This window comes from Sphaerodactylus townsendi, linkage group LG03 (genome assembly GCF_021028975.2).
Source record: "Sphaerodactylus townsendi isolate TG3544 linkage group LG03, MPM_Stown_v2.3, whole genome shotgun sequence".
Classification (NCBI taxonomy): Eukaryota; Metazoa; Chordata; class Lepidosauria; order Squamata; family Sphaerodactylidae; genus Sphaerodactylus; species Sphaerodactylus townsendi.
The window spans coordinates 176,866,448-176,893,829 of record NC_059427.1 but is presented as its reverse complement, the minus strand read 5'-3'; the positions used below and the strand labels follow the sequence as shown (position 1 = coordinate 176,893,829).

Sequence of the window (27,382 nt, the reverse complement as noted above, 5' to 3'; positions counted from 1 at the left end):
TAGCTCTTTCCAGGCTTTTCAACTAATACTGAAGAACTCAATGGCTGTAGAAAACAACTTAGAAATTGTGCTAGAGGACCCAAAGGGGAGAAAGCACCACATTCTGTCTTCCTCTCTGCCCCACAGTTGGCCTCCCATACAGCAGGAAAGGCAGCAAGGCAGACGGTAGGAACCCACTCGAGCCACCTCAGTTTCTAACCTCACCTCTGACCAATCTGGCTGCTGAACAATAATCCCCCCCTCCTGTCCTCCCCACAAAATCAGAGCAAGTTCCATAACCTCCAAAGTTTAATAATAATAAAAAAATCATAATACAATAAAATAACACACCCTGCCCTACCCCCAACAGCCCGCCCCCTCCCCCCACTGGAGAAAAAAAAATGGGAAAAGAAACACTAAAAAGAGAGACCAAAGACTTTAGTGTCAGAGCCTGAGGCAGCCTGGGGCCCATAACGTGGGGGGTGGGGTGGGAAAGTGGGGCAGAAAAGAGGCTGGAGTGGAACTGGAAGATTCCTTGCCCTTTCCACCACCCCGCAAAAAAGAACAGTGGTTACCCAATTCCTATAAAACCCAACCATTACCAGGGGGGTTAGGGATGTTCCAAGAGAGCTGTCCCTCTGTCCAACAGGGGGCGCCACCCCTGTTTGTGCCCAGGGAATGCTGGTATGGGAAGGCTGCTGCTGCCCTTGAGGGGGGCCTGGCTCCATTTTCTGTCTGAAGCGAAGAGCCGGGGCACACTGCTGGCTTCCTGCCTGCTTTGAGGTCTCTGCAAGGCTCTAGTCTGCATGGGGGCAGGGAGGTGCTCTCCACTGCTTCCGCCAAGGGAAAACAGGCAGGCCCTGTCCTCGCAACCGCGATGACCCCCTCTGCCATGCCTCCCCCTGCCGAGGTATCAACAATACAAAAGGAGGGAAAAAAGGAAAATGAAAATATTAACATCGTCTGAACAGAGTCCAGTGCAGGGCCAGTGCGGAGTCCCGGCGGGGGTGGGGGAAGCTGCAGCCCCCAGCTTCCGGGGCTGGGTGCCCCCCATGCAGAGTGTGAGTTAAACCAACAGGGTGGCATGGGGCTGCCCGAGTCCCTTGCAGTGCAGTACAGTCCAGGAAGGGGAAATCCAGGCATCTTCCAGCTGTCACAACTACTAGGAAAGAGAGAGGAAATTACTACGTGCAAATGTTGTTTTAATTTTTCAAATGAATTATTACCTCACCCCCCGCAAGCAGCGCACTGTTGACATACTTCACTTATAGAAACCAGGTTCAACAAGTCCAATCCCTGCACAATGCAAAAAGATTCACAGCTACCTTCCCCATACTTGCCCACTGCTCTGTGCCCAGAGGAAGGCCCTCCAGAATCCCCGGCCCATCAGGTCTGGAGAAAAATTCCTTCCTGATCCCAAAGTGGCTATCAGCATCACCTTGGACATGTAAGAAAGGGTCAGGAGAGCCGAGCGCGGACTTGCCCCTTCCTGCCCTCCCTCGTAGGTCAAAGGCTTTCACGGCTGTTGTGGGTTTTCCAGTCTGGGTAGTTTTGCTCTCAACGTCCCCCCTCCCCTCATCTATGGCTGGCATCTCCAGAGGCAGAAGACGCCAGAAGTCAGAGATGCAGGTGAAACGTTAAGAATCAGATTCACAGGGCCTACCAGATGGAGATGTTGGCTGAGGCCTCCCACAATCACCTCCCAACTTGTGACCAATGACTGACCACCATTTACTAATGTCACCTGGCCTCAGTCTTCACGCTTTCCTCCACCTCCTCATTTGCTTCCGTTGTCATCTGCCCCTTGTGCTCCCTCTCGTTACAGAAACAGAAGAATAACAAATCGGGGGATGTTGCAATGGGCTGATTGATAGCATATTTTGAGCTACCTAGAATTGTATGCTCTGATTTTAGTTTTATCTCATTATTATATTTTATATGTACTATTTTGGATGCTTGCAAGGCACTCAGAGCCAGACCATGGTCAGGAATGGGAGGGTTATAAATAAATACAATACAATGAAATGAAATGAAATGAAAATAAATAAGGAGCAAAATCGACAGCGTGAAACCACCACCACATTCACAGAATTCGCACTGCTGCAAGACGGCTCTCTACTAGCTTCAAAACCTCCGAAGAAGAGCTCGCCCCCTCCCGAGGATGCCCGTTCCATGGAGGAACCACTCCTTCCAGAAGCTCCCCCACCTCTGCCTTACCCCAACTCCATTGTGGCTGCAATCTGTGCCTGCTGAAGGAGGGGCCCCACCCTGGGTCAGCGCTGAGTCTGTCCCCCGGATCTTCTTTGGCTCTAATTCCTCCTTGGGCAGGGTGGGGTAGTCGCTGCGATCCGTCTTGCGCTTCCGCCGCCGCTCCGTCTCTCGGCCCCGCGCACGGGTGGCCCGCCGCTCCGCTTGCTCCAGCTGAAAATAAACAGCTCATGACAAATCCTGTTCATCTGCTGCACAATTTGGAGCACGTGTGGGGCTAAGTGCTTTGGGGCCTTGATGTCAATTATTTGGGGAGGGTTCTGGGTCTGAATAGTTCTTACTGGGGAGGTCCTTGTTCACAAATTAATGCCTTCCTATTTTGCTTCACCATTAGATAAACACCACCATTTCTTTTTTTAGCTCTGGGATGTAGACCTGCCCTCACCAAGAAGGCCATCAGGAATCGCCAGGAGCTAAAAGCAGGTGCTCAGTTTCTGAGCTGTCCAAAGCTCTACACACAAAGTCCCTCAGTGGTCAGGATTTCCCCAATATTCAGCAATGCTAACACCACAACTGCCAAGGAATTAGACCAAGAGGAATAGGTGTTAACTGCAGGAAGTCCGACTCTGGTTACAGAAGGTGCAATAACAAATTCACAGAGCCACATGTGGGCAGCAGCACACGGATGACGCCATCCACTGCTTGTCAGGGTCTGTTCCCACCCATAAAAGGAAAGGCAACCACTCACTTCGAGCAGCTGGCGGAACTTGTCGGTTTGGGGGGCGCAGGCAGCCTGCAGCAGGCGCCAGATGCTCTGGCTCTCGTCCAGCGTCACCTCCAGAAGATCCCCCTCCATTAGCAGCTCCTCCAGGGAGTGACGAGTTGCCTCTGGCAGCTCCAGCACAGGGCCCTGCAGCCGCGGCAGGTACGAGCAGAGTGTCTCCAGGTCTGCATGGGGGACACAAAGGGAGACTGAGAGCAAGAAGCAACCAAAATCAAGTGACACCACCACCACCCCCAGCTCCAGTATTACATAGGTAATGGATGCATCTTCCCCAGAAGCTCCCTATCCAGGGCCTGAAATAAAATGATCATGGCCTCCGCATACTTCCCACCCCAAGGGACTTACTCATTCCCGCCATCCGCAAGATGATTCTGTCCTTACTGATCCTTAGAGAAACAGGGAAGCCAGAATCCACCCAGTTTATCCAATAGTAATACCTGAGGCATAGGAGCCATTCTTTTCTGGTGCTGCAGAGTCCCCGTTCTCCAAGGAAACCTGGACGAGGAGGAGACAAAATATGTGAGACAAAAGGGTCTCTCATCGCAGCTCCAATACAGGGCCCTGGCAACCCTACAGATGGCACGAGGGGCTTCCTTGGCTACTGGGATTTGACGGAAGCCACGGCCCAGAGAAGAGAGGAAGAACATGTTGTGGGGAATGTGTGGCAGCGAAGCCTGTGACACTGGACCTCACTGGTGAAGTAGCCCAGAATGTTCAAGTTGACCATAGAACAAAACACCTTGCAGTGTAAATTTCCAAAAAGAAAAGACAGTTGTCAAGCCTGGCTGGAATAATAATTTTTTTAAAAACCATGCTTTTTAAGCGTGCAAGTAAAACACAAGGAAGCGATGCTAAGACGTCCAAAAGGAAGGACCAAGGGGTATACGACAGATCAAGAACCTGGGGAACAGGCAAATGAGACACAGAACTAGCACGAACAGAGGCTACCCAGAGAAAGGGCCTTATAGGGTTCAAAGGGGAGGAGGGACAGTGAGTATGCGGAGCTCAAGGAAAAGCTCCTGTTTTTTTCAGAGCACTGAATGAGGAATCAATGCTGACTCACAAGGCCAGAATGGCTATTGACAACAGTCCCTTGAACTATGGTAGGGAACTGCCCGGAAGTTCCCTACAGTTGGTGGAATGGAGCTGCTTGTGGGACCTCCCCCTGCTGGCGGCTGCCTGAGCTGCATGGTACCAAAACAGTCTCTGCAAATGGGAGGTCCCACGGGCCGCTTAGTTCCACACAGCTGTAAGGAACATCCATGCAGTTTCCTAGAACTGTTAGAGGGGCCGTTGGCTACCACACTGAAGAAAGGGGGCACAGCATCTCCACAGCCAACATGCTGACACAGAGAAACTTTGGTTTCCAACATCTTAACACGGGAACAGCAACCCCAGGAGACCCAAGCAGCAGCAACTGATTCTGACGCTGGACCACATACCCTGATCTGAGCTAACTAACCTATTCTCTGGTCCCAGGCTACGAAGAACAAACGAAAGGTTTCAAACGCTACCTTTGAACATTTGCATAATGTTTGCATAATAACAAACATTCCCCTTGCATGCCACCTCTCCCTCCCCTCCCCCTCCCTCCTCTGGGGTGGGTGGGCCATGTCCAGATGCCAGCCACCTCCTCCCTCTTGCATGCCACCCCTCCCTCCCCTCCCTCCACCAAAGGGAAAGCAAAGGAAATTAACAAGGAAAGCAAAGGGATCAGGAATTTCAGCCACCACAAGTGTCCAGTCTGTTAATATTTATAGGTTGTTTTACCCCTCACCACCCCATCTGCCCTCTTAATTTAAAAAAGTATCCAGGCTCTTCATAAGCTCCAGCTACAGCAAACCTAAGTTGTTTTTCGGTTAAAGCATGCACAAAACCTGCAATGAATACCAAAACAAATCTGCATTAACACACACAAAATCGGGCTCCCCCCCTGCCCGTTCTCAGTTTCCTTGTGAACAAATTTCTGTTCCTTCAGGACTTTTCCACACACCTTTTGCTCCCTCTACTGGTTGACTTGATATCAATCAGGTTTGTACCCAGCATTTAAACTGCAGGTTTTTACGCAGAACACAAACCTGTTTGATGTCAAAGCGACCACCAGATAAAGCAAGACATGGGTAAAACTGGACCACCCTCCCCCCAAAGAAACAAAAGAACTTGTAAAGGAGAAGACCGAGAAGGCAGAAAGGCTCATTCAGAACATTCCTGAGGGAAAGCAAACTGACTCCAAGAGTCTTCTACCCACACTCACCTTGGTCTGTTCATTGCAGCTACTCTCTTTGAGTGCTCCTGCCTCCTTGGCCGGGTCCCCGAGCAGCCGCTGCCGTAGCGCTGCCAAACACTCCAAGGCGGCTGTAACTTCAGAGGAGGCAAGGAGCTGGCGGGCCCGGTCCTGCCACGTAATGGCTCGTTCTGTCAGGCACTGCAAGGCCTCTCCCTCGGGTAGCCGCACGGGCAGCTTCTGCAGAGCCACAAGCAGTGCCAGTATCGTCTCCAGGCGGGGCCGGCGGGAGCGCTGGCACAGTGGGCAGAGGAACTTGGCTTCCCATTCCCACCATGCTGGAGAGGGGCGGGGGGTGCCCAGGCGGGGCCAAGCCACACAGGTGGTGTGGAACCAGTCCTGGCACAGTTCACACTGCAGCATGGCAGGGCTTGGGGGCTGGGAACACACACAGTACTGCCCCCCAGGAGGACTGTGAGCCGACGGCACGGGCTTCTGAGCATTGGACTGGCGAAGGCAGAGGATCCCTGCTTTCTCCTTCTGCTCACCCTCTTTGAAGGCCAGGATCTGCTGGCATAAGACACGATTGTCAAGAATGGACACAAAGGTATATTTCCCCTTCATGTCTACTACAAAAAAAAATCTCTGCTCCACATCACCAACAAAGGACACTACAGTTAGTTAGCAGAACAAATCCAAATGTTCCAGCCACACATCCCCAAACCCTTAATTCTACGCACACCTTCTGCTTTAGCAGTCCCCAATCTCTTTGATTCTGTAGCCACATTTGGAATTTGGACACAGTAGAGTGGGCAGAGCAACAAAACGGCTGCTACAGGAAGAGGAGTCAGCCACAAAATGACCGCCATAGCTTAACGTATTGTCGAAGGCTTTCACGGCCGGATTCAACTGGTTGTGGTAGGTTTTCTGGGCTGTGTGACCGTGGTCTGGTGGATCTTATTCCTGACGTTTTGCCTGCATCTGTGGCTGGCTTCTTCAGAGGTGTATCACAGAGGGAAGTCTGTTACACACTGTGTCCAGAGAGAAGGGAATGTTTTAGTGCGGTACATATTGTCCATGTCCCAGGGTGGGGAACCAATCAGTAAGCGTTTGAGTGGAACTTGTTATGCAAAGATGTGGTTGATAGTATTGTATTGCGGGTGGGGCTTAACAGTCCACATTTTCATGCCCTGCAGCAGCAGTAGTATTGGTGAATGCAAATCCTGTGTCTGGGTGGCCTTACCTGGGTGGCCAAACATTTCCTTCTCTCTGGACATAGCGTGTAACAGACTTCCCTCTGCGATACACCTCTGAAGATGCCAGCCACAGATGCAGGTGAAACATTAGGAACAAGATCCACCAGACCATGGCCACACAGCCCGGAAAACCCACCAGAACCTGCCATAGCTTAACTTCAGTGAAACATTTTAGATCCTTGTGCTGCGCTGGCAACTGCTGCCAAAACACCATTAAAAAAACAACTGCACAGTCCATCAAAAATCCAATACCCAATCAGAAGCCTAGCTGGGCAAAATGCCCACCCCGCCTTACACATGTCCTGAACATTTCGCAGGCACAAGACCAGATGTCGGTGGGCCAGGGGATTGGTGCTCTAGTCCCACCACAGCAGAATCACTGCAGGTTTTATCCCAATCCAATTTTTGAAAAAATAAAAAGCCTGCCAAGGAACGAGCCTGATTGAAGCCCCGAAGCCCCAATTCTGTGCCCACGTGCAGAGAGCAAGGTCCCAGATCTCCCCCCTCGCCCCTTCCTCCCTTGAGCACAAGGCAGCCAGTTTGGGGATGGACGTGGGGACCATGTTCAAGTCACTCACAACAGAGCCAGGATCCCGGAGTTCTTGTGCCGAGAGGCCCAGACTCTCTGTATCGGATTTGTACAGGCCCGGCTCCCTCTCCCGCTGCCATTTGGTGCGTTTGACACTGTCAGAGTCGGCGTCGGCACATGGACACAGCACCTAGCGGGAAGAGGCCGAGGGATGAAGCCAGGTTCTGAGGGGTTCCGCCACCCCTCCCTGGTCACGCGATCCCATCAACTCAAAAGTCAGGGGCTAACCTCGAGCAACATGTAGCAGGAGTTCTTCTTGAGGAAAGTCTTGGAGGCTTTCTCCCGCCAGGAGTGGGCGGTGGTCACTTGCACCTCGAGGTGGCGCAGCTCCTCCAAGCAGACTGGCAAATCCCTGCCCACGGCCACGAGCCCCTCCAGGTCGTCCAGGCAGGGGTAATGGTCCCCGTTCTGTAAGGAGCAGAGGAGCACGGGGTGAGGCCAGCAGAATGGGCTCCGAGAAGCGGCTGCCCAGCCACCCCACGTGTCCTCGCGGCCCCAGCACACCTGGATCTCCTCCATGTCCGCAATCCACGCCTGGGCTTTGGAAAGCGCCTCCTTGAGGGACAGGATGTTGGGCAGGTGCACCGGGATGTTTTCAGCTTCCTTGATGATGGCCTCTAGGGTGGCAGGCGGGTGCTTTTGCCTGAGAGTGTTGGGAGGGCAGGTATCAGACAGGGATTTCTACGGGTGTGATGCCCAACGCTCCACCACCCAGAATGCTACGGAGAAGCTCTGGCCACCCTGACCCCAGGCAACGAGAACCAAGCCTCACCTGGCCTCCAAGCACATCTGGGCCTTCTCCTCCCAGCGCTCTGCAATGGTCAGCAGCTCTTGCAGCTCAGCCATGGCCTTGTCCACGGCGGGACTGGCGGCCACCCCACAGCCAGAGGTGATGAGCGCCCTCATCACAGAGAGGGTGACTTTCTCCTGGGGAGAACGCAGTGTCTGCTTCACCTCCTCCAGCCAGACAGCCTGTTGCACCTGCCGCTCCAGCAGCTCCATCTCAGGCACTTCCACCCCTAGCTGCGTCCCCTGGGCGAGCAGCTTGTGAAGCTCTGGGGAGTTGCCGGGGAGATCCTGCAGGGCCTCCTGGACGTCCACTTGGAAGGCTTCCACTTTCTCTAGCAGGCCCTAGGAGGGGACACGTGTCAAGTCCGAGCCACACGCAACTGCAAAGGCAGCATGTCAATCTGGAGCTGTTCCAGTTGACCTCAGACCAGTGGCCTAACTGGCGCCAGGTTTCTCTGACTTGAGGCTGCAATACTAACCACCTCGCTTTGACTACCTGGACTTCCTTGATCTGGTGTATGACGCAAGGCAAGTTGCTCATTTGCTCCAGGAAGGCACGCAACTCCTCCACTGTCATATGGACGGCCGCTTCCCTGGAAAAGCAAGCAAGAGAAACGGTGAGATGAGTTCTAATGGGCTGCAGAACTTGACACCCTCACTTCCAAAAACAATAATCTATATTTTTGGATAGGGCAAGGCCTTCTGCAACAGAACTGCTCCATTGGACAGGGCACTTGGAAAAGGGCAGTTCCTTAGTCCTGTGGGATGAAGGTCGTGGGATCCTGGCCTCTCAACACTGTTCCCAGGAACAGAACCATTCTCTGTACAGCAGAGTCTCCACTCACCCAGTCTCTTGGCTGCTTAACAGACCCAGAGCCTCCGAGACACACTTCTCAGCTTCACTTAAACAGGACTTGAGCCGGTGAAGCAGCTCGTTTTCGGGGAACTTCCTCTCCCGTGCCTCCGACTCCAAGGCGCGTAGCTCTTCCAAGGCTGCAAAGACCAGACACTCAGCAGGGCTTTGGCACCAGTCCCGCCTCCCCAGCTATGCCTGCCACTAATGGCAGGGAACAAAACTAGGACGAAGGGGCCCAGGATCTGCCACAAGGCTTCAATGGGTTTCCAAACACACTTCTTACCAATATGGAAAGAAGTTACTAATCCTGCCACTTGACTGCTCCATTTCGCCTACTTCCTGTGATCCTCACTGGTCCCAGTGCTACCCGAGTGTTTACACTGCCTCCCCCTCCCCATTCATCTATTTGTAAGGCTTTACAAAAAAACCCCCAACAATGTCAACGATTCTGCTCCCACTGTGCGGCTTAATACAGATACAGAAAATGGAGGCCTTCTTCCCACCCAGACTCCACCAGAGACTAAGCCCAATATCTTCAAGACGTGTCAATGCCTTAGAACTAAGCTCGAGTGACCTACTTCTCTTGCGTCCATCTTCGACTTCCAGAGCAATCCGAACCTTGTTAGCCCAGGTATCAAAGCACTCTGCCCGAACTTTCAACTTGTGTAACATAGTTGGGAGCTCATCCAGGGTGTACCGATACCTGGGGGGTGGAGATTGAGGCAAAGAGGGGTTAGCCTGATCGCTTAGCTTACGGACATGCATCTGCTCAGCATTTATTGCTGAACTATGGATCTCTTTTCAAGTGACAACCACTCTTTAAAACAGCAGCAACAGTTCAGAGCATAGACCCTAACCCTTTGTAATTTAACTGAGCAAAAAAATTTCCTGACTTTGGGCTCAAGTAAAGATGTTTTTTATGTGTGCGTGCACTTGGATGTGGCCTGCCACTGCCTGCCTCTGAATGAGCAGAGGGAGTCCGGAGAGAACTGTGAGGGGCCCGAGGCCACCCAACAGGCTTTATGTGGAAGACTGGGGAATCAAACCTGGTTCTCCAGATTACAGTCTTCCTGTCAACCACTATGCCACACTGGCTCTCTAAAACAGATGTTGGCAATCTGGAAACCACATTTTTTATTTTCTTTATAAACATCTGAAAGGGTCTTGATGAGAGCCCCTTCACTGATACAAGAGTCTGTATTCTGTTTGCTGTCCCCCCAGCCCCGATCGGCTGCGGTGTGAGAAGAGATGCTGAAGTAGATGGACCCATGGTCTGATCTAGCAGGGGCCTGCTGATGCAGTTACTGGCCCTGGTTATTACCCCCAATCAAAGTCAGTAGCTGCTGAGTATTTCCTCCAATCAAAGTCAGTAGCTGCTGAGAAGAAAGTGGAGGAAGGCATTTCTATCTGGGAAATAGATGGAGAAAGAGTTTAAGTACGCAGATCCAAGTGAAAAACTGCACCTAAATGTATCTGATCTGATCACGTAGTTCCTGCATAGTGATCAGTTGAGCAAGGTAACTGTTCCTGATCCAGTAATCCAACAGACAGAAACTGTACCGAAACTTTAAAGTCAAAAGACTGCATCTTAAAAAACAATAGCAATGAACTGAAAACAACATTCATTAAAACTCAAAACACAAGGAAGTGTTAGCAGTGTTACTGAGTCCTCTGTACCTCCCAATTTATACATTCATTAGATGATAACTGTTCCTGATTCAGCAGGGAAGTTCTTAATTTAGCAGCTCTGAAAAGTTACACTTCCAACATTCCACTTTGGCAATGCTTCCATAACCAGAATTATGGCTGGGCTTTCTAACAAGCACCTTGTAGCAGGAAGAGACAATGTCTACCAAGCACCTTGTAGCAGGAGGAAACCACAAGGTCTATGTGTAAAAGATGACTAAAGGATGTCAACCGTTTCTGAACACATCACAGGCATCACAGGTTAAAACAGTCCAAGTAATGTTTCAGGAGTTAAATTAATCCACCATTAAAACCAGCTAATAAATCCTTGGCCATGACCTGGATAGTCCAAGCTAGCCAATTTTGGAAGTTAAGAAGGGTCTGCCCTGGTTATATGTGGAAGGGAAACCACCAAGGAATACCAGGGTGACTGCACAGAGGGAAGCAATGACAAACCACTTCTGAATTTCTCTTGCCTTGAAAACCCTACCTGGTCTCCATAAGTCAGCTCCAATGGCAAAATATATATATCGTTAAGTGTTCCCAGAGACCCTTCCAGACCACTCAATCCAGCCCCTCTAATCTGAGCAAGCCAAGTCGCATACATGGATCTAGCTGGAGCAGGAGCAGGGAAATGAACTGGATTCAACACTGACATTAGAAAACAAACAAGACATTTCTGACCCAGACTTGACGTCTCAGTCGCAGGATCGCACCTCAGCAGAAGAGGTAGCAATTTAAGTACTCTTGATGGTCACTGTTCAGACAGTGGTCTTAAAAAAAGCCAAGATAGCCAGTCACACTAGAAGCAGACACGCAACTCTGCGACGTGTTCTAGCCCAGCCCGCCACGGAAGGGAGATAGCTGGATGTTTACAACCACAGATCAAGAGGGAAGGGGCAGCTTGCCCACCTGAGGTACTGTCTGTTGCTAGGGCATTTGCACAAGTCATCGATGTGGTAGAGGCAGACGAGGCAATCCGGACAGTCGTAGCAAGCCAGTGCCGAGAGGAAGCAGGTCGTTTTGCACTTATCACACTGACGCTCGTCGTCTGGGAGCAGCTCAAAGGCCTCTCGTTCTGCCTCGGTGATACCCTGTGATGAGAGGAAAGGTAGGGATACAGAAGAGCTGCTAGGGTCCGTGGTGGCGATCATGCCAGCAGGGCCAATTGGGGCTGACAGGAATTGTAGTCCATGAACATCTCGAGTGCCATAGGTTCGCCACCACTATCAGCTAGGCCATCCACAGCAAGCCCAAAACAAGGCCAGGCTCTGTGGGCCGGCCTCCCTGGCCATCCATCCGTCTGTTCATTTATTTATTACTTTAGATTTCATAGACCGCCTCATCCCCGATGGGCTCTAGGTGGTTCACAATAACAGTATACAGTAATAAATACTAAAAACACATCTAAAAGCCATAAAAGTAACAATTCCAACAACAGTCAACCATTCCACCAAGGCTACCCCAGTTTCTCCAAGTTCTGCTCCCTTCCAGAGGAGTCAGGCACACAGGATCTTCCTGCAAGGACATCCAGTCATGCCACCAGACACTGGCAAACAGCAGCAGTGTTAGTTCACTCTTCCCTTTCATGAGTCACTTGGAGGAGTATTTTAGTATTAGTATTAAAGCACCTATGTCCCCCACCTTGTCAAGGAGAGCCTTCCGTAGTTTGCGCTCCTCCTGCACCAAGATGAACATCTCCTTATGCACAGCTGCCGCCAAATTCAGGTCGAGCTTTTCCGGACAGGCGGCCATCTTGCAGATCAGCTCCTCATGCGAGAAGACACAGTAGCGGCGGAGTCGCCGGTAGTGCTCAATGCACTGGCGACCGGCTGGCAACTGAGGAGGAAGAGGACCGGCAAGCAACATCAAGAAGAGTTGGTTTTTAGATCTTGCTTTTTTCCACTCCCTTCCTCCTCCCACAACAGGCACCTTGTGAGGCAGGTGATGCCAAGAGTTCTGAGAGAACTGTGACTGGACCAAAGTAATCTGACAGGCTTCGTGTGGAGGAAGAACGGAGGAAGAATGGAGAATTGAAGAAAAAGAAGAGTTTGGATTTATACCCCACCTTTCTCTCCTGTAAAAAGACTCAAGGTGGCCTACAAGCTCCTTTCCTCTCCTCTCCCCACAACAAAAATCTTGTGAGGTAGACGGTGCTGAGAGAGTCTTGAGAGAACCGTGATGAGCCCAAGGTCACCCAGCAGGAATGTAGGAGTGCGGAAACACATCTGGTTCAAGCATCTGCCAGGTGGAGGAGTGGGGAATCAAACCCAGTTCTCCAGATTAGAATCCACCTGCTTTTAACCACGACACCACACTGGCTCTCAACAAAGGACTTGGGCTCCCAACAATGATGGGTGTGTAGCAGTGGCGTAGCGCCAAGGGAGCGTGGTGGGGGCGCATGCGTGTCCCAGGCGCAGTTCCTCCTCGCTATGGCTCTGGTGTGTGGTAGAGATATGCACACCTCAGTGCTACAAGCCACAGCTCAGACTCCTGTTTCTTCCTGTCCCGTAGCCTGATGCAACTTTTCCTCAAACCAAGGACAGAATACGCACAAGTCCCGACTAGTGCTGTACTCACCCAGTCAGCAGTGCAGAAGTTGACTGCTTCCGCAAAGTTGTAGCCCTGGTTGAAACCGCTGTGATAAGCTCTAGGGAAGGTAATGACAAACTCTCCAGCGCACTGATTGGTGCGGACCACCTGCAGAAGTAGGAAGGGAGAGGGGATGGAATCAGGCCAGCTCCATGACAGATGGACAGGAGGGTGAAGGAAAGGAAGGGAAACTACTCACCGGGACTCCGTGAGCCATGAGTGTGTTGGGGTTCATGAGTGTCACCAACTGGTGCAACAGGTCTGGCTGGCTCTCAAACAGTTCCGGGGTTAATTTCTTCATGACATCTTCCAGATGTTCGGCAGCAAAAGATGGGACACCATACCAAGTCTTGGGCTCACCCCTAGAAAGTAGAAACAGAAGAAAAAATTACAGCTGTGAGAGACTACAAAAAAATAAGGGGAAAATGCAGGTCTCGCAATCCGCCGGGCTTTGTTCCTTAAGTTTTTCACATAAGTCGTGTGGAATATTTTTTCTGGATTTGCGCTCCTTAAGATTTGCCTCACAATGTTTTCTAAGAGCAGTGATGATTTTTATGCAAGACAATCTACAGCTAGTTTCAAGGATTCATTCAATCCTTGTGCTGAATTCTGTACACAAGTTGCAAGATATGCCGTATGTACCATTGCAATACACGTCCACCTGCCTTACATTGAATCAGACCATCAGTTCATCAAGGTAAGTATCATCTACGCAGACTGGCAGCTGCTCTCCAGGGTTTCAGGTAGAGAGATCTTTCACATGACCGACTTTGAACTGGAGATGCCAGGTCTTGAACCTGGGACCTTCTGTGTGCAAAGCAGATACTTGACCACTGAACAAGTCCATGGATAGCCTTTTTCACTGTGTCTGTACAAGCACAGTCCACATGATAAGCTTTTGTGTATTGTCTCTGGAATCAATTCAAAATCTATTGTGGGTTTTCCGGAATGTGTGGCTGAAGTCTGGTAGTTTTTGCCCACGTTTATGGCTGGCCTCTTCAGAGCCATGTCACAGTAAGAGGTGGTACAGTGTGGAGTGATTCTGTGGTGGGGGGTATTTACAAATGCAGTTGCAAATGCACCTGTTAATGAACTCCTCCTAGACACATGCAAATTTGCCACACACCCCTGTGAGGTGGAAACATATACCCCCACCTCACAATCACAACCTTCTGACAATGCCAGCCACGGGTGGGTTGAAACATTAGGAGAGAACACTACCAGACCATGGCCACATAGCCTGAAAAACCCACAACGGTCTAAACAGTTGGTTTACTATACAATTACAATAGTTTCCATTTTCAACTTTTATTTTCTTCATATTTCTTAGACAGCAAAAATCAAAATATATCCTGTTAAGTAGCACAAGGTGAAGCCTCCCACTTCAGTTTCACTGTAAATTTGCCATTTTCTTTCAACAGAAACAATGTATTTCTGTTTTTAAGTATGCTAAGAAATTACAAATGGTTCATTTTATTTTGGAGCAGCAGTGGCGTAGTGGTTAAGAGCAGGTGTACGCTAATCTGGAGGAGCCGGGTTTGATTCTGGGGAATTCAGATCAGCCTGTACACTCCAACACATACCAGCTGGGTGACCTTGGGCTAGTCACAGTTCTTCGGAGCTCTTTCAGCCCCACTACCTCACAGGGTGTTTGTTGTGAGGGGGGAAGGAAAAGGAGTTTGTAAGCTCCTTTGAGTCTCCTATAGGAGAGAAAGGGGGGATATAAATTCAACTCTTCTTCTTTATGTCCTTCAAGCAGTAAAGTAAGTTCAGGATTCCCCACAAATTTTTACTTTCTTCCTGAAAGAAACCGAGGAGAAGGTGTTTTCCTCCATGGCTTCAAAAGTCTTGACAGAATTTATTCTTATGTCAGAATATGCCAACTTCATCACTCCCTAAATGTGTGGAGATGTCTATCTGGGCTCCTTCTCCCATTATACAGATGCAGCTCTCTAAAGAGAAAGGCAGAGCTCTTAAGGAGGAGCCTGAACTAACAGAATGAAAGGCTTCTTCTGTATAACTGAAAATGTTACAATTCTATCAAAATTATATGCACTCATTATTGTGCACTCATTATTAAGCTTTTTAAAAATCACATTTCCTTTATATTATTGCTATTGCTAGTTATTGTTATTGTTATTATTAGAGTTTATATACTGCCCACCCCAGAGGGCTCAGGGTGGTGCACAACACAGAATAAAAAATAGAGCAATTTAAACCTAACCAATATACAATCATAAATAAAGATAGGCTCTATTCACATTAAAACTCTAAAAACCCCATTAAAAGACAGCCATCCAATTACAATATATACGACAGACAGCATCCAATGGCTAAGACCCTCCTAAAAGGGGAGTTCTACCTGCAATCCTCTGCAATTCTATCCATCATGCCACCATTTTCTTTTTCCATTCGGGTTCTATTACGATTTAATAAAGTATATATTTTTAAAAAACTAACTTCATCCGTTAAGAAAAACCAGACCCTGACCCTTTCCTGGTTTCAACAGCAACTTACAGAGTGATCATAAGCAGAGTTACTCTAGCTCAGTGATGGTGAACCTTTTCGAGACCGAGTGCCCAAATTGCAACCCAAAACCCACTTATTTATTGCAAAGTGCCAACACGGCAATTTAACCTGAATACTGAGGTTTTAGTTTAGAAAAAACGGTTGGCTCCAAGGTGTACGTTACTCAGGAGTAAGCTTGGTGAAGCAACCGTGCAATGCTTCGAATGGGTGAATCATGACCCTAGGAGGGTTTACTCAGAAGCAAGCCCCATTGCCAGCAACTGAGCTTACTCCCAGTAAAAGATCGTGTCCAGGCCAGCCTAGATGTGTGTTGTGGGGGGTGATTTTCCGCCTCCCCACATGATGAACTCTGTGTGCGCGTGCCCACAGAGAGGGCTCTGAGTGCCACCTCTGGCACCCGTGCCATAGGTTCGCCACCACTGCTCTAGCTGAAGCCCATTCATTTCAGTGGGCTCAGACGGGAGTAACACTGCATTGGATTGAATGGTTAAGATACAGCTCCTTTACTTTTCCTTGGCGTCTAGAATTTAAAAGGGCTTATTTGACTCTTTTTTGTGTGTCAAGTCACAGCTGACTTAAGTCAACCCTGCAGTGTTTCAAGGCAAGAGATCTTCAGAGGTGGTCTGCCGTTGCCTGCCTCCCAGTCACGCTCCTGGTATTCCTTGAGGGTCTCCCATCCAAATATTTGCCAGGGTCGAGGCTGTGTGCGTGCGACAGGCCCAAGGTCATCCAGAAAATTCCCACGGTGTGCATAAGGATTTGAGCATTGGCTTGTTTCCCAGATCCTAGTTCGACACCTTAACCCCTACACCACACTGGCTCTATCCTTTACACAACTTTCTCACCAACAGGGGACGCAAACCAGCTTACACTGTCCTCTTCTCCTCCATTTTATACTCCTAACAACCCTGTGAGATAGGTCAGATGAAGAGAAAGTGAGTAGTAGCCCAGGGGCACGCAGTGAGCTTCCATGGCCCAAGTAGGGATTCGAACCTGCATCTCTCAGGTCCCAGCCATACACTCTTAACATCAACACCACATGGACAGAGGAAGCCCAGCCTGACAGAACAGCCCCACTTCCCCCTCCCCTTGACTGTGATGGCTCACCAATGGAGGTAGTTAATTGAGTAACTCCAATGATCTTCAATGTGCCAGCAGAAAGCAGAGAAGACCATGCCCACGTAGAGCCACGGCACCTTCATGCCCGAAATATCGGCGTTGATGTGGCACAGCACCGACTGCTTCAGGACCGGCATCACGTTGAGGTTCCAACCGCTGGCTGCGTATTCCTGCAATCACAGGTGCTGGGCTAAGAAAGACTGTGCAGCCAGGGAGGCAGGCTGAGCTCAGGGAGAGAGGGGGCTAGAAAAGAGGCTCGCGATATTTTGAAATTGAGGGTGCTTGCCACCAGCAAGGGTGTAACGCACCTCCTCCTCAGGGGAGAGCTTCCTCTTGCCGTCATTGATGGGGAAGCCGCTTCCAAACTCCTTGGAGTGGATGTCAGCACCATACTCCACGGTCACGTCCTCTTCAATGCTGTTCACCAGGCGCCAGAACTCCTTTTCCACAAATTCCGTGGGCACCATCTGGGGAACGGGACAAAGGAGAGGGTCGGAATGACAGAGGACGCGATGTGGAGATTTGTCAGAGCTAGCAGCTGCAGGCACATCAGGGCAGAACATGCTGAAAATGAAGATGCAGGCGTGCCACACTTTTGGCACCTGGAGGATCTTTACCATTGTAGAAATGAAGGGAGGATATTGGTAGCTCTGGATGAGAAGATCAGAACTCACATGTACAGGCATGTTGAAGTAGTCAGCTTTGAAGGAATCGGCCATCTCCCCAAAGCTCTGCAGCGTGTACTCCCGAGTGGCCTGCTCAAAACCAAATGCCTCTGGGGGCCGCTTGCATTCCTATGAGAAACCGAGGAAGGGAAAGTAAGCAGGAGAGTCCAGGAGTGAAGGGTTGCCGAACAACCACGGTCAAGCTCGGGTTACTCTTCTTAGAAGTCTCATTAAGAATCTCTGGATCTAAGGACAGGGCAAAGGCCAAAGGGCTGACCAGGCAAAGAATGCCACTGTGCTGCCAGAGGCAGGGACCCCCTTACCGCCATGACGCATTTGGGGCACCTCCAGATGCCTTTGGGGATCTCAGGCAAGGGTGGCAAGAGGCAGAAGATGTGGTAGTTGTCATCGCAGCCGTCGCACAGCAGCAGCTTGTCGTCCTCGTCCCCCCGTGCGCAGATCCGACAAACGTACGACTCGATCTGGAAGACAACAAAGGCCGAGCCTGAGATTTGCAAGGACACGGTGAGGACTGATAGGACTAGGGCTGGCACTGCTTCTCCGACAGCCACGGCACCCGACACTCCAAAGTAAGAGGAAGCTGCAAACCTAGTGGGTCTCATTGGAGGTGCTACAGACACCATGAGCACAAAGTCACATCAGCCAGCAATTTGCCAGCATGAGCCACCTTGGAGGCATCACCAAGATGAAAACAAAGGAGGCGCCCGAGACATTATTCTGCAGATGTGCCAGCTGCAGCTCAGCCCCAGATCAAGCAATTAACAGGCTGAAGCAAAACAGCATTTTAAATGCCCCCATGGCTTGGGACCAGGGAACCTGAAGGCCCATCTGTCCCACTCTGACTGCCCCAATCCAAGGAGCTCATTTGGTGGGCATAGGAGACAGGGCCTTTTTGAAGGGAGATGCTCCCCAGGGCCTGCTAGCTTTTAATTCTTGAGGAGATGACTGAAGACAGTTTTACTTAGGATCAGGTTTGGTTAAGTTGACGAGCAGTCCTGAGCTGTGATTTTAAATGTTGGTTTTCAGATTTTTAGCGTATTTTACTTTACATCTTTTATCTACGCTGTCAGCTCCCTGGAGTTCTGAAAGGACCCACTCAACCTAAGTGGGGGATTTTACTTACAAACTGAGTGTTGTGGTTGCGACGCAGACGCATGGTCATCTTGGTGCAAGGCTCTGGACTGTGCCTCAGCTCCTCTTTCATATTTGCATAGCCACGGGGAGAGGCGGGCTCCAGTTTCGTCTCGGGAACAGGGGCCTCCTCTTTTACTATCACTGTAGGAGGGCACTCTGGCATCTCTTTGTCTGCAACAGGAAAAAGAAACACAGCTTACGACACAGAAGACCCCTCTTCCTCTGGCGCTCCAACAGCGTGCCTGGGACACCATTCCTACCTTTTTTGCGCATGTTTTTGTCTTTGGCCACGAGCCCCAAGCCCATCATTTTGGGGCCAGCGCCGTAGATCTGCAGTTTCTTCAGCTCTGGGTTCTTCTCGATGTCTTCTTCTGTTGGCTCCGGCTGAAAGGAGGACAGAATTCGAAACAAATGTGAAACTGTGAGAACTAAAGCATGTTGCCGAGGCCCACGAGAAAGCAGCAGCAAAGGAAAGCAACAGCAACTACGTAGTCAGGGTGAGAAGGAAAGAGCACCATTTACAAAAGCAGACGGGGATAATGCTACGAGAGCATCGAGTCAGTTCTTGGGAAAGAAATTTATCTTGTTGTGGAGCAGAGTTCCTAGCTAGATATATTTCAACTGTGAGACATGCCCAGAATGCACTGCAAACAAAAGCAAAGTAAAGCAGGGTAAGTTAGAACATTGAGATGCCTCAGGCCATAGTTCCCTTTTCAGGTGGCCCATGGACCAGAGTGAGTAAACACTGCAAGAGAGACAGATGCAGGAGGAACGGACAGATCAGTACCCATGCTTGAGGCGCTTGCTCGGGTACCAGAGCTGGGGTGCTGACAGATTCAGGGCACGATTCGGATTCCTGTAGGAGGGCGACAAAATGCGTGGGGAGCAGGGGGTCAACAAATGGACTCCAACAACTGCAGCCAGATGTCAACAAGAGGCACAACGTGGGGAGTTATTGCCAAATCAGAGTGACTGAAGGAGGCAGATGCTTTACCCCAACTCCTTTTGATTGGACATCTAGAAATGAAAGCTGCCAAAGAAGTCAATACATATATGGTGTAATGGTTAAGGACAGTGGACTCTAATCTGATGAACCAGGTTTATTTCCCTACCCCTCCACATGAGAGGTGGACATGAGCGGTGCCAGTGGTTAAGAGGGGTGGACTCTAATCTGGAGAACCAGGTTTGATCCGCCCCTCCTTCACCTCAAACCTGCTGGATGACCTTGAGGGAGTCACAGTTCTCTTAGAACTCTCTCAGCCCCACCTATCTCACAATGTGTCTGCTGTGGGGAGAGGAAGCAGTATGTAAGCCACCTTGAGTCTCCTTAAAGGTTGAAAAAAGCAGGGTATAAATCCAAACTCGTATCTCCTTCATCTATATACGAACCGGGAAGAAGGTGTGGTTCTGTTCAAAATATTTTAGGGGGGGAGGGGCTTGGAAATTTAGGGATAAACCTTTCATGCTCTCACCCTGACACAAGTGGAACAAGAAGGAGAAAGCTGGCTGTTTGTGTGTCACCCTTTCAATACCAAACATATATAAGCAAAGTTGGGGGTTCTAATCCACTGCCAGCAATTGAATCCACGCAGAGTAATTGCTGTGGATTGATTAATATGAAGGATATGATCTTATAGAGGGAGCACACCTCTACATCTTACTGCACCCTTCAGTGCAGGCTTCCTTCTTGATTCACTCAGTTGTGATGAGAGAGAAAAGAAATGGTCCAGCTCAGGGGTCCCCAGCCCTTCTGAGCCTGTTTGCACCTCTGGAATTCTGACACAGGGTGGGAGGCACAACCACGAAATAACCATCATGGGAAATGGAGCCGCACATGCACACCCCGAAGCAGCTCAAGTGTCAGGTGCAGAAAGAGTAGTTTTTAAAAATGTAACGGGAAAGGAGTTGGAGAGAGAATTAAACCAACACTGTAGCAGAGCTACCACTAAAACGACATTTTAATCTGCACAGCCAATCAGATCTCCAATGGCCAATCAGAAGCCCTGGTGGGCAGGGGCCCTACCTGGCCCCACCCACTTTCTAAAAGCACTTGCCAGGCAGGCACCAGGGAAGGTGTACATGGGATACTACGGTACCCCCAGGGATTTCACTTAGGAGTTCAGGAGAAGGAACTTCTAAGAAGCCTTATCCCTCTGGAACAGGCATCACCAAAATGGAGAAGGGGCAGGGACCTCTGGAAGGGAAAGATTAAAAAAGATCTGAGGTAACTATTAGTTTCGTCTGATACAGACCTAGCAACAGAACCTACCGGTAGCAGATTAAACTCACTGCACACTGTGAGCCCCAGACAGACAGAGCAGCAGAGCAGAGCACTAGACTAGGATCAGGAAGACAAGGTTTGAATCTCCACTGCGCCCTGAAAGTTCACTGGGTCACAGACTCAGCCTAACCTACCCCACAGGGTTGTTGTCTGGATAAAATAGAGGAAAGGGGAATGGTGTAAGCTACTTTGGAGCCCTCCTTGAGAAGAAAGGCAGGGTAATAAATGGAAGGGAATAAATTACTCGCACGCAAGAGAGCCAAAGACCCATTCTTCTAGATTTTGAACAAGCTATAACCATGTGATTGAGCATTTCCTAAACCCGCTTGAGACTGACAGCCAGATTCTTGTTTCCTTTCAGAACCGCAACCACATACAAAACCCCCCAAAACCTTCCAGAGAATCAAAGCCGACCAACAAGATTTAAAAATAAGTGGTTGGCAGATAGGATGAGGGAGGTTGGAGAGAAGGCAAAGTAACATCCATCTGACCCAAAAGGGTAGACTGCCCACAATTCCAGGCTCTCATCCACCTTGGTCCAATCACTTCCACAGCAGTCAGGTGTTATGTCCCAGAGGGGGTCAGGGAGAAGAGGCTGAAACATTCCTGGTCTTTGAAGCTTGCGGGAACAAGTGGGAGGGACGGACTAAAGCAGGGCTGGGAAGCAATAGAGTTTTCTGCAGACTCAGGGCAATGGGTGCACGTACCACAGCCCAGGAGTCAAGGGCTCACCCAATCCAGAAAAAGGCACTAATTATACCAAGAGATATGTGCTACATTCACCTCCTGCTGCAGACGCTTGGCCCGGCGCCCATAGCTGTTGAACTTTGAAGGCTGCACTGACTGACGCAATGGGATGCTGTGAGGCTTATACTCCTTGTCCTTCTCCTCGTTGTCAAATGGGTGGGTGTTGCACTGCTGGGAGACAGAGAGCAGCATTAAAGCCAAATGAACATCCTGACGGCACTTGCCATGAGCAGAAATCAGAGAGCAAGGGAGTAGGCCCAATCCCTGCCAGAGGAGCAACAGAACTGTGAACGGAAGGAAAGAGCTGGCATCTCTGTGCAGCTCAAGATCCTCCAAGAAGTGCCTTCCAAGAAAGTGGGACGCCAAACCTAAGGGAGGCTCCAAAACTTTGTTTGGGACTCCAGAGCGCACAAGCAGGAAATGGAAGGCAAAAAAAGAAAATAAAAAAGAAAGGGTAACATGAAGGTACTCCTACAGTAAGGGCTGCTGCTTACCACCAGATTGGCACCCGACTGGTACATTTCATAAGGGTAAATTATGCGCTCATAGTGGGAGCGAAGAAGAGAGCCGATGTTCTTTCCTGATGGATAAGAAAGGCGTTGGGCCACTCGTGCCCACCGGCGGTCCTTACAGATGGCTTCATATCCACCTTCCTCCATCACGATCTGAAACATCCAACAGAAAAATAGCAAACTTCCCCAGCTTTGCAGGTATCACTCATTCGCAACACAAAGTAAATCCACTTTCCCATAGACTATGGGAACATAGACTATGACAGTATGGTCCTGGCCTCTTTTAAACCTCACCTCCAAACTATGACCCAAGTTTCTCCCAATCCTAGCCTCGGCCTTCCAGTCACCCCTGTCGATACCTACCAAAGGCGGACAGAAAACAAGTTCGACCACCTGTTCCCAAGCTTTAAAAGGGTTCGCCCCCTCCTCAGTCTTAGGGAGGGATTCATTTCCAACTTACTTTGCTTAGGCTGTACAAATCAAGAATTCGCCTCTCTACGTTGGGGATTTTCAGCGAGGAGCCTTGGATCTCCCAAAACTTGGCAATCTGGTCCAGGTAGTTCAATTTCACCCTGGTCTGTGCCTGGCAGTGTGAATACAAAAAACTACAATCAGTATTTCTCTCAAATCAATAGCTCATGTAACAAGAGCTTCTCATAGGAATGGCATCTTTTGGCTACTACTTTTTCAGTTTGCTTGCATGCCACCATCTTTGACAGAAGGAAAGACAGCACACTGATCTGTACTGGTACTTGCCCCGGGTTTCTGTGAAGGCACAGAAGATGCCTGCGCTCCTTTCTGCCCCCACCCCCACATGTGCTCTGACAGGGAGGGTTCACTCAAGAACCAGAATTCTGAATTAAACCTTTGTCAGTTCTGCTGCCAAATTCTAGGCTAGCTGCTGGGGAAAACCAGGCATCAAGTCCAAAGAGAGACTAGATCGTTTATCTTTTTTTTTTTAACTCACAGTCAGGACTCATGCTTTGTACCTACTTTTTAAAAAACCAGAACTTTACAGCCTCTGGCTGATCTCCCAACTTCACAACTACAAAAAGCCTATTTTTAGCCTGTTGAAAGTTCACTCGTTTCACTAGTGCAACTATAGTCTTCTACATCACTCACAAAAACAAGTTCCAAGAATACATAAAATCTTGGAAAATACAAGATCCCTCACACTGCAAACGGAAGATGATGATCAACTCTCACAATATTATAGAACAATATTTTTATATATAATAGTTAGATTTGAGTCCAGTAGCACCAGCGACCAACGAGAGTTTCAGGCCGTGGCCAGCGCCCATGTGGGCTGAGAGTTTGGAGAGGACTCTGACTGGCTCAAGGTCACCCAGCAGGCTTCATGTGTAGGAGTGGGGAGTCAAACAATTCTCCAGATTGGAGTCTACAGATCTGAACTACTACAGAGCCACAGTGGCTCGAACCTAAATATAAGTGTTCAAAAACAGTTCCAAAATCAAATATGTTATATTCCCCCATAAGTACTTTGTCTCCATAAGACCGTACCAGGCTGCCATTGATTGACTAGAGCAGGGATGTTCAACTCTGGCCCTCCAAGTGTTCATGAATTACGATTCCCATCAGTCCCTGCAAGCATTATGGGAACTGTAGTCCATGAACATCTGGAGGGCCAGAGTTAGACATCCCTGGACTAGGCTATTATAACACTACATCACACTGAAGTTAATCAGCTGGATTTCAAAAACAGCAGCTTTAAAGTTGATCCTTCCAACAGCTCAATACTTTCTGCAGTTGAACTCATTAACTACAGTTGAACACAATTTTATATTCATTGATAACAGTAACAAGCTAATTGAGGAAAATAACTGTACATTTTTAGAAGAGAGAGATGAATGCTTAGAAAATGACCATTTTTGCATAAAATAGTGCAGGTTTTCTTGATATTCAATTTCTGAGATTTGTGCTTACCTCATCTTTTTTGCTCTGGAACTCCCCCACCTGCCTGGGTTAGGCAGCCTTTTAGTCCTTTAGAAACATACCCAATAGCACCATGCCTGCCAAAAAAAATCCTCACCTCCAATTCATTGAGCCTCTGTATCCGTGGGGTAAACCGGAAGTTATCCACTTCCACAGCAAAGGGAGGCTGCCAGTCCTGGAGAAGAGGCAGAAAGGCCACATGATTAAGATTATAATGCTTCATGCGCACAACGCGAAGTCCTCTATCTGTACCCTGCCAGAATATCAAACACCCTTGGCCCCATCACCTACAACGCAAGCTGCTGGGAGCAATGATAAAAAACCCCCAAGTGTTCCCTTGCCAGTGCAGAAGCAGAGCCTCGCAGGACTCCAATTCAAATTCGCGGCCCCATGAGCTTATGAATAAGAAGAGGTTAAACACACTGACACAGAAAGCCTTGACAAATAGGAAAGAACTTTACGTTACACTGGGAAAAACCTTGTAATACAGAGGCAAGTTGGGTTGACATTTGAAAGAGACCTAGGTTTCCACATGGATGCACACTAGTGAAGCATAAACAGATGATGCACCATAAAGTGTGTTGCTCTGCATGTGTGTTCATCTTTCTTCTTGGCTGTTATGGTCAGGGATACTAACTGAAACACAGGACACAGCCGGTGCATCTTTAACCAGTCCACAAATATTCTTCCTCAAGGCACTGGACTACTCTCCTGATGTTGAGGCCTAGATGTTTCAAGGGTGGGGGAACTGCTTATCATCATTAGCTATTGAGGACAGGAAGACAAGGGAAGGTCTGTGAAAGGGGGGCGGAATCCAAGGCCGCCTAACAAAAGCTTCTTGGAAGCGAGTCAAAATGATGGCTAAACATATTAATTGCTAAAGGCTGAAATGACTATCATTATTTTCCTCCATAAGTCACACAAACACAGCCGTTTCTTATATTTGTCATAGTAGTGAGGTTAAGAGGAAGATTTTATTTGTTTCCAATAGCAAGGCGAAATCTGCGAAGGAGTTTGAGGGAAGGAGGCAGGTTAAAATGGAAAATTCCTAGTTTCCCTAATGCAAAGCTGAAGTCTCTAACTGAGAAGATGAGAGGGTTATCATGCCTAACATAATCCAAAATGCACACTGCAAATCTAACTGGCAAATCTTAAATGAGGGCTTATAAAAGTGTCTCCCAACCATTCCCAAAATCTAGAAATGGAACAGAAAAATTAACCACTCCAGCAAGTTATCAGTTTCCAGAATCACACCAGCAGAAAGACTCCCAGGCTTCACTAAGCTGAGCTATAGGTTTGACATCATCAGCTAAAGGGTACCAATTATTGAGAACAACAACAGTCGGGACCAAAGTATACTGTCCTGAAGGAAAATACAAGGGAAATCCATTTAATAAGACAGGCCCTTAACTCGCACAAAGCCATTCATTGGATGAACAGGGACAGATATGCTGCTGCTTCAAAAAAAAATCACAATGGCCCCTCAGTGAGGGCAAGGGAACAGGAGGGGCCAGCTGAACTCTGTCCCAAGTGCTTTTGTGGGACCAGAGAGTATGAGATGCTGAAGAACTGATGAGTGTGAGAGAGAAAGGCCCCGCTGCTAGATACATCAAACTGCTGCATCAGTTTCAAAACCTTATCCTGTTTCATCATCTCTTGCAATCTAGGCCCACAAAAGCATCACTGGTTGGGAGCAGCAAAGTCTATTAGGGAAATAGGAGGGGCTCTCCTACTTCCAGGCTTCTCCTCCCCCCTACCCTTCTGCTTCCTAACAAAGGCTCTGCCACTGGCAGCCATGTTGGCCATGTCACTGTTATTAAAAACACACGGGGTAAGGACACAGCTTTAGAATACACCGTGACAACTAGGTTTCCTGCACTAAAATAACTCAGCAGGAAAAGGATAAGTAGCACATCAAAAGCAGAGAAAGCAAGGATATAATTTAAAGTCCCTTCCTGCTTGATGACACATCAGATGACATTCTAGTTTACTTTACAGGTGAGGCCTAGCTACAGAAAACTAGGATGCAGGGAAGAGTATCTTTAATAGATTGAGGTAACAAAACTAAATGACCCTATCGACAACTTGGTAAAAAAACACCACCCTATAATATCAGCTACATCCTACCCCATTCACCCCCACACCCCATGGGTATAAAACCTACCAAGGCGCCCTACAAGAAATAAGAACCTCTTTGAGTCTTGACAGTCAAACTAGAAGTTCAGGCCTTTTCTCAGCTTACACCTAAAGTGCCTGTTACCTACCCATGCTGCACGTAGGCAAGGAATCAGCATTTCCTGTCCATTTCACCAGCACACCCAACTACATCACAACTACACCATGAGTGGAACGCCTGTGTCAGCAGCATGTTCAGGATCACTGCCTCCCATATCTCTTCACAGCCATTCAATTACCACCATAGATGCAGGAATCCCCACCACCTGACTGACCAAGGTGCCTCCTACCACACCAGCCTCTCAGAGCCATACACTTTCCACCACCTACTCGAGGCTTCCCGTGAATCATGGCTGCCCTCAACAATTTCTTTCCGGTATTACCAGGGCCCCGCGCCACCAAAGATGCTGCCCACCCTCTGTTCTACTTACCATCACCACAGCCTCCAGTGGACTTCCACCAGCAACTTACCAGCCAAAACTATGGCAGCTCAACCCTGTATTCCACCTGAAAGGTGACCACGCTCCCCTTCGTTGATCGGTGTGGCTACCCAGAGCAATCGCTATTGCCAGTTCCAAGCATCACCCACCACTCTAACCCACCTTCCTTAAGCCTGCATCTCTCCCCCCCCACACAACCCGCCCCCTATACTTACAGCAGGGGGGCGTATCTTGCAGATGCCACTTTTTTCCGCGATGGGCCGGATTTTGGCAATGTAACCCAGAGGGTCGCTGAATTCCGCCCAGCTGGGCTCAAAGACGGGGCACTCGGGAGGCGGCAAGAAGTCCTCCGGGGGCAGGGGGGGCTCCGGCTCCCCGCCGGCCCAAGGCGGCCCCCGCTCCCCCCAGTCGCCCGGCTCGGCCCCCCACGAGCCCCGATCCGCCTCTCGCAGCGCCCGCAGGCCCCGGGGACCCCCATCGCCCGGCTCTGCCCTCTCGCCCCTGGCCCCCCGCTCGCCCCTGGCAGCCCTGGGGACGCGCTCCCCGCCGTCTCCCTGCTCCCCCCGTGTGCCGCGGGCCCCCCGCTCGCCCTTCTCCCCCCGGGCCCCGCAGTCGGCCTGATCCCCCGGAGGGCCCTTCTCCTTCCCCCAGGCCCCCTGGTCGCCCCCTTCGCTCGGCTCGCCCTGCTCCTCTCGGGGCTCCATGCCCTCCCCGCGCCTGCGCCCTCTGCCCCGGGGGGCCCCTCAGGGGGCCATGCCCGGTTCCTCCCCCTCACTCGAATCGCAGGCCTGACGGGCGGGGGTGGCCGGGTCCCCGGGCCGCGGCGACCCCGGCTGACCTCGC

General features: G+C 49.7%; 1 protein-coding gene across 3 annotated transcripts; it reads right to left on the bottom strand.

Moving 5' to 3' along the window:
* Nucleotides 1-275: 275 nt before the first annotated feature.
* KDM5C (lysine demethylase 5C) lies at nucleotides 276-27,382 on the bottom strand. Of its 3 annotated transcripts, XM_048491422.1 has the most exons (28): nucleotides 26,755-27,382; nucleotides 24,022-24,099; nucleotides 22,432-22,554; nucleotides 21,954-22,124; nucleotides 21,496-21,630; nucleotides 19,219-19,287; nucleotides 18,692-18,815; nucleotides 18,421-18,602; nucleotides 17,600-17,758; nucleotides 17,286-17,405; nucleotides 16,920-17,078; nucleotides 16,600-16,781; nucleotides 13,163-13,325; nucleotides 12,952-13,071; nucleotides 12,016-12,210; nucleotides 11,284-11,465; nucleotides 9,264-9,388; nucleotides 8,675-8,822; nucleotides 8,326-8,422; nucleotides 7,813-8,171; nucleotides 7,545-7,683; nucleotides 7,269-7,448; nucleotides 7,030-7,170; nucleotides 5,226-5,762; nucleotides 3,409-3,466; nucleotides 2,936-3,135; nucleotides 2,197-2,400; nucleotides 276-1,138 (listed from the first exon to the last, which is right to left on the bottom strand). In XM_048491422.1, the coding sequence occupies exons 1-28, from the start codon at nucleotides 27,241-27,243 to the stop codon at nucleotides 1,133-1,135; spliced, it is 4,845 nt and encodes a 1,614-aa protein (XP_048347379.1). In that variant the 5' UTR covers nucleotides 27,244-27,382; the 3' UTR covers nucleotides 276-1,132. The 3 variants fall into 3 exon arrangements, with proteins under 3 accessions (XP_048347379.1, XP_048347380.1, XP_048347381.1); XM_048491423.1 differs by lacking the exon at nucleotides 19,219-19,287; XM_048491424.1 differs by lacking the exon at nucleotides 19,219-19,287 and having other exon boundaries at nucleotides 21,496-21,627.

Bases quoted from the DNA above. Each gene is read 5' to 3' on its own strand.
- KDM5C (XM_048491422.1), bottom strand. From the start codon at position 27,243: ATGGAGCCCCGAGAGGAGCAGGGCGAGCCGAGCGAAGGGGGCGACCAG. The intron at 12,211-12,951 runs GTGAGTACAGCA...CTTCCTCCTCAG, and splicing joins ACTTCTGCACTGCTGACTGG to TTGCCAGCCGGTCGCCAGTG. The intron at 7,449-7,544 runs GTGTGCTGGGGC...TGCTCCTTACAG, and splicing joins CGGACATGGAGGAGATCCAG to AACGGGGACCATTACCCCTG.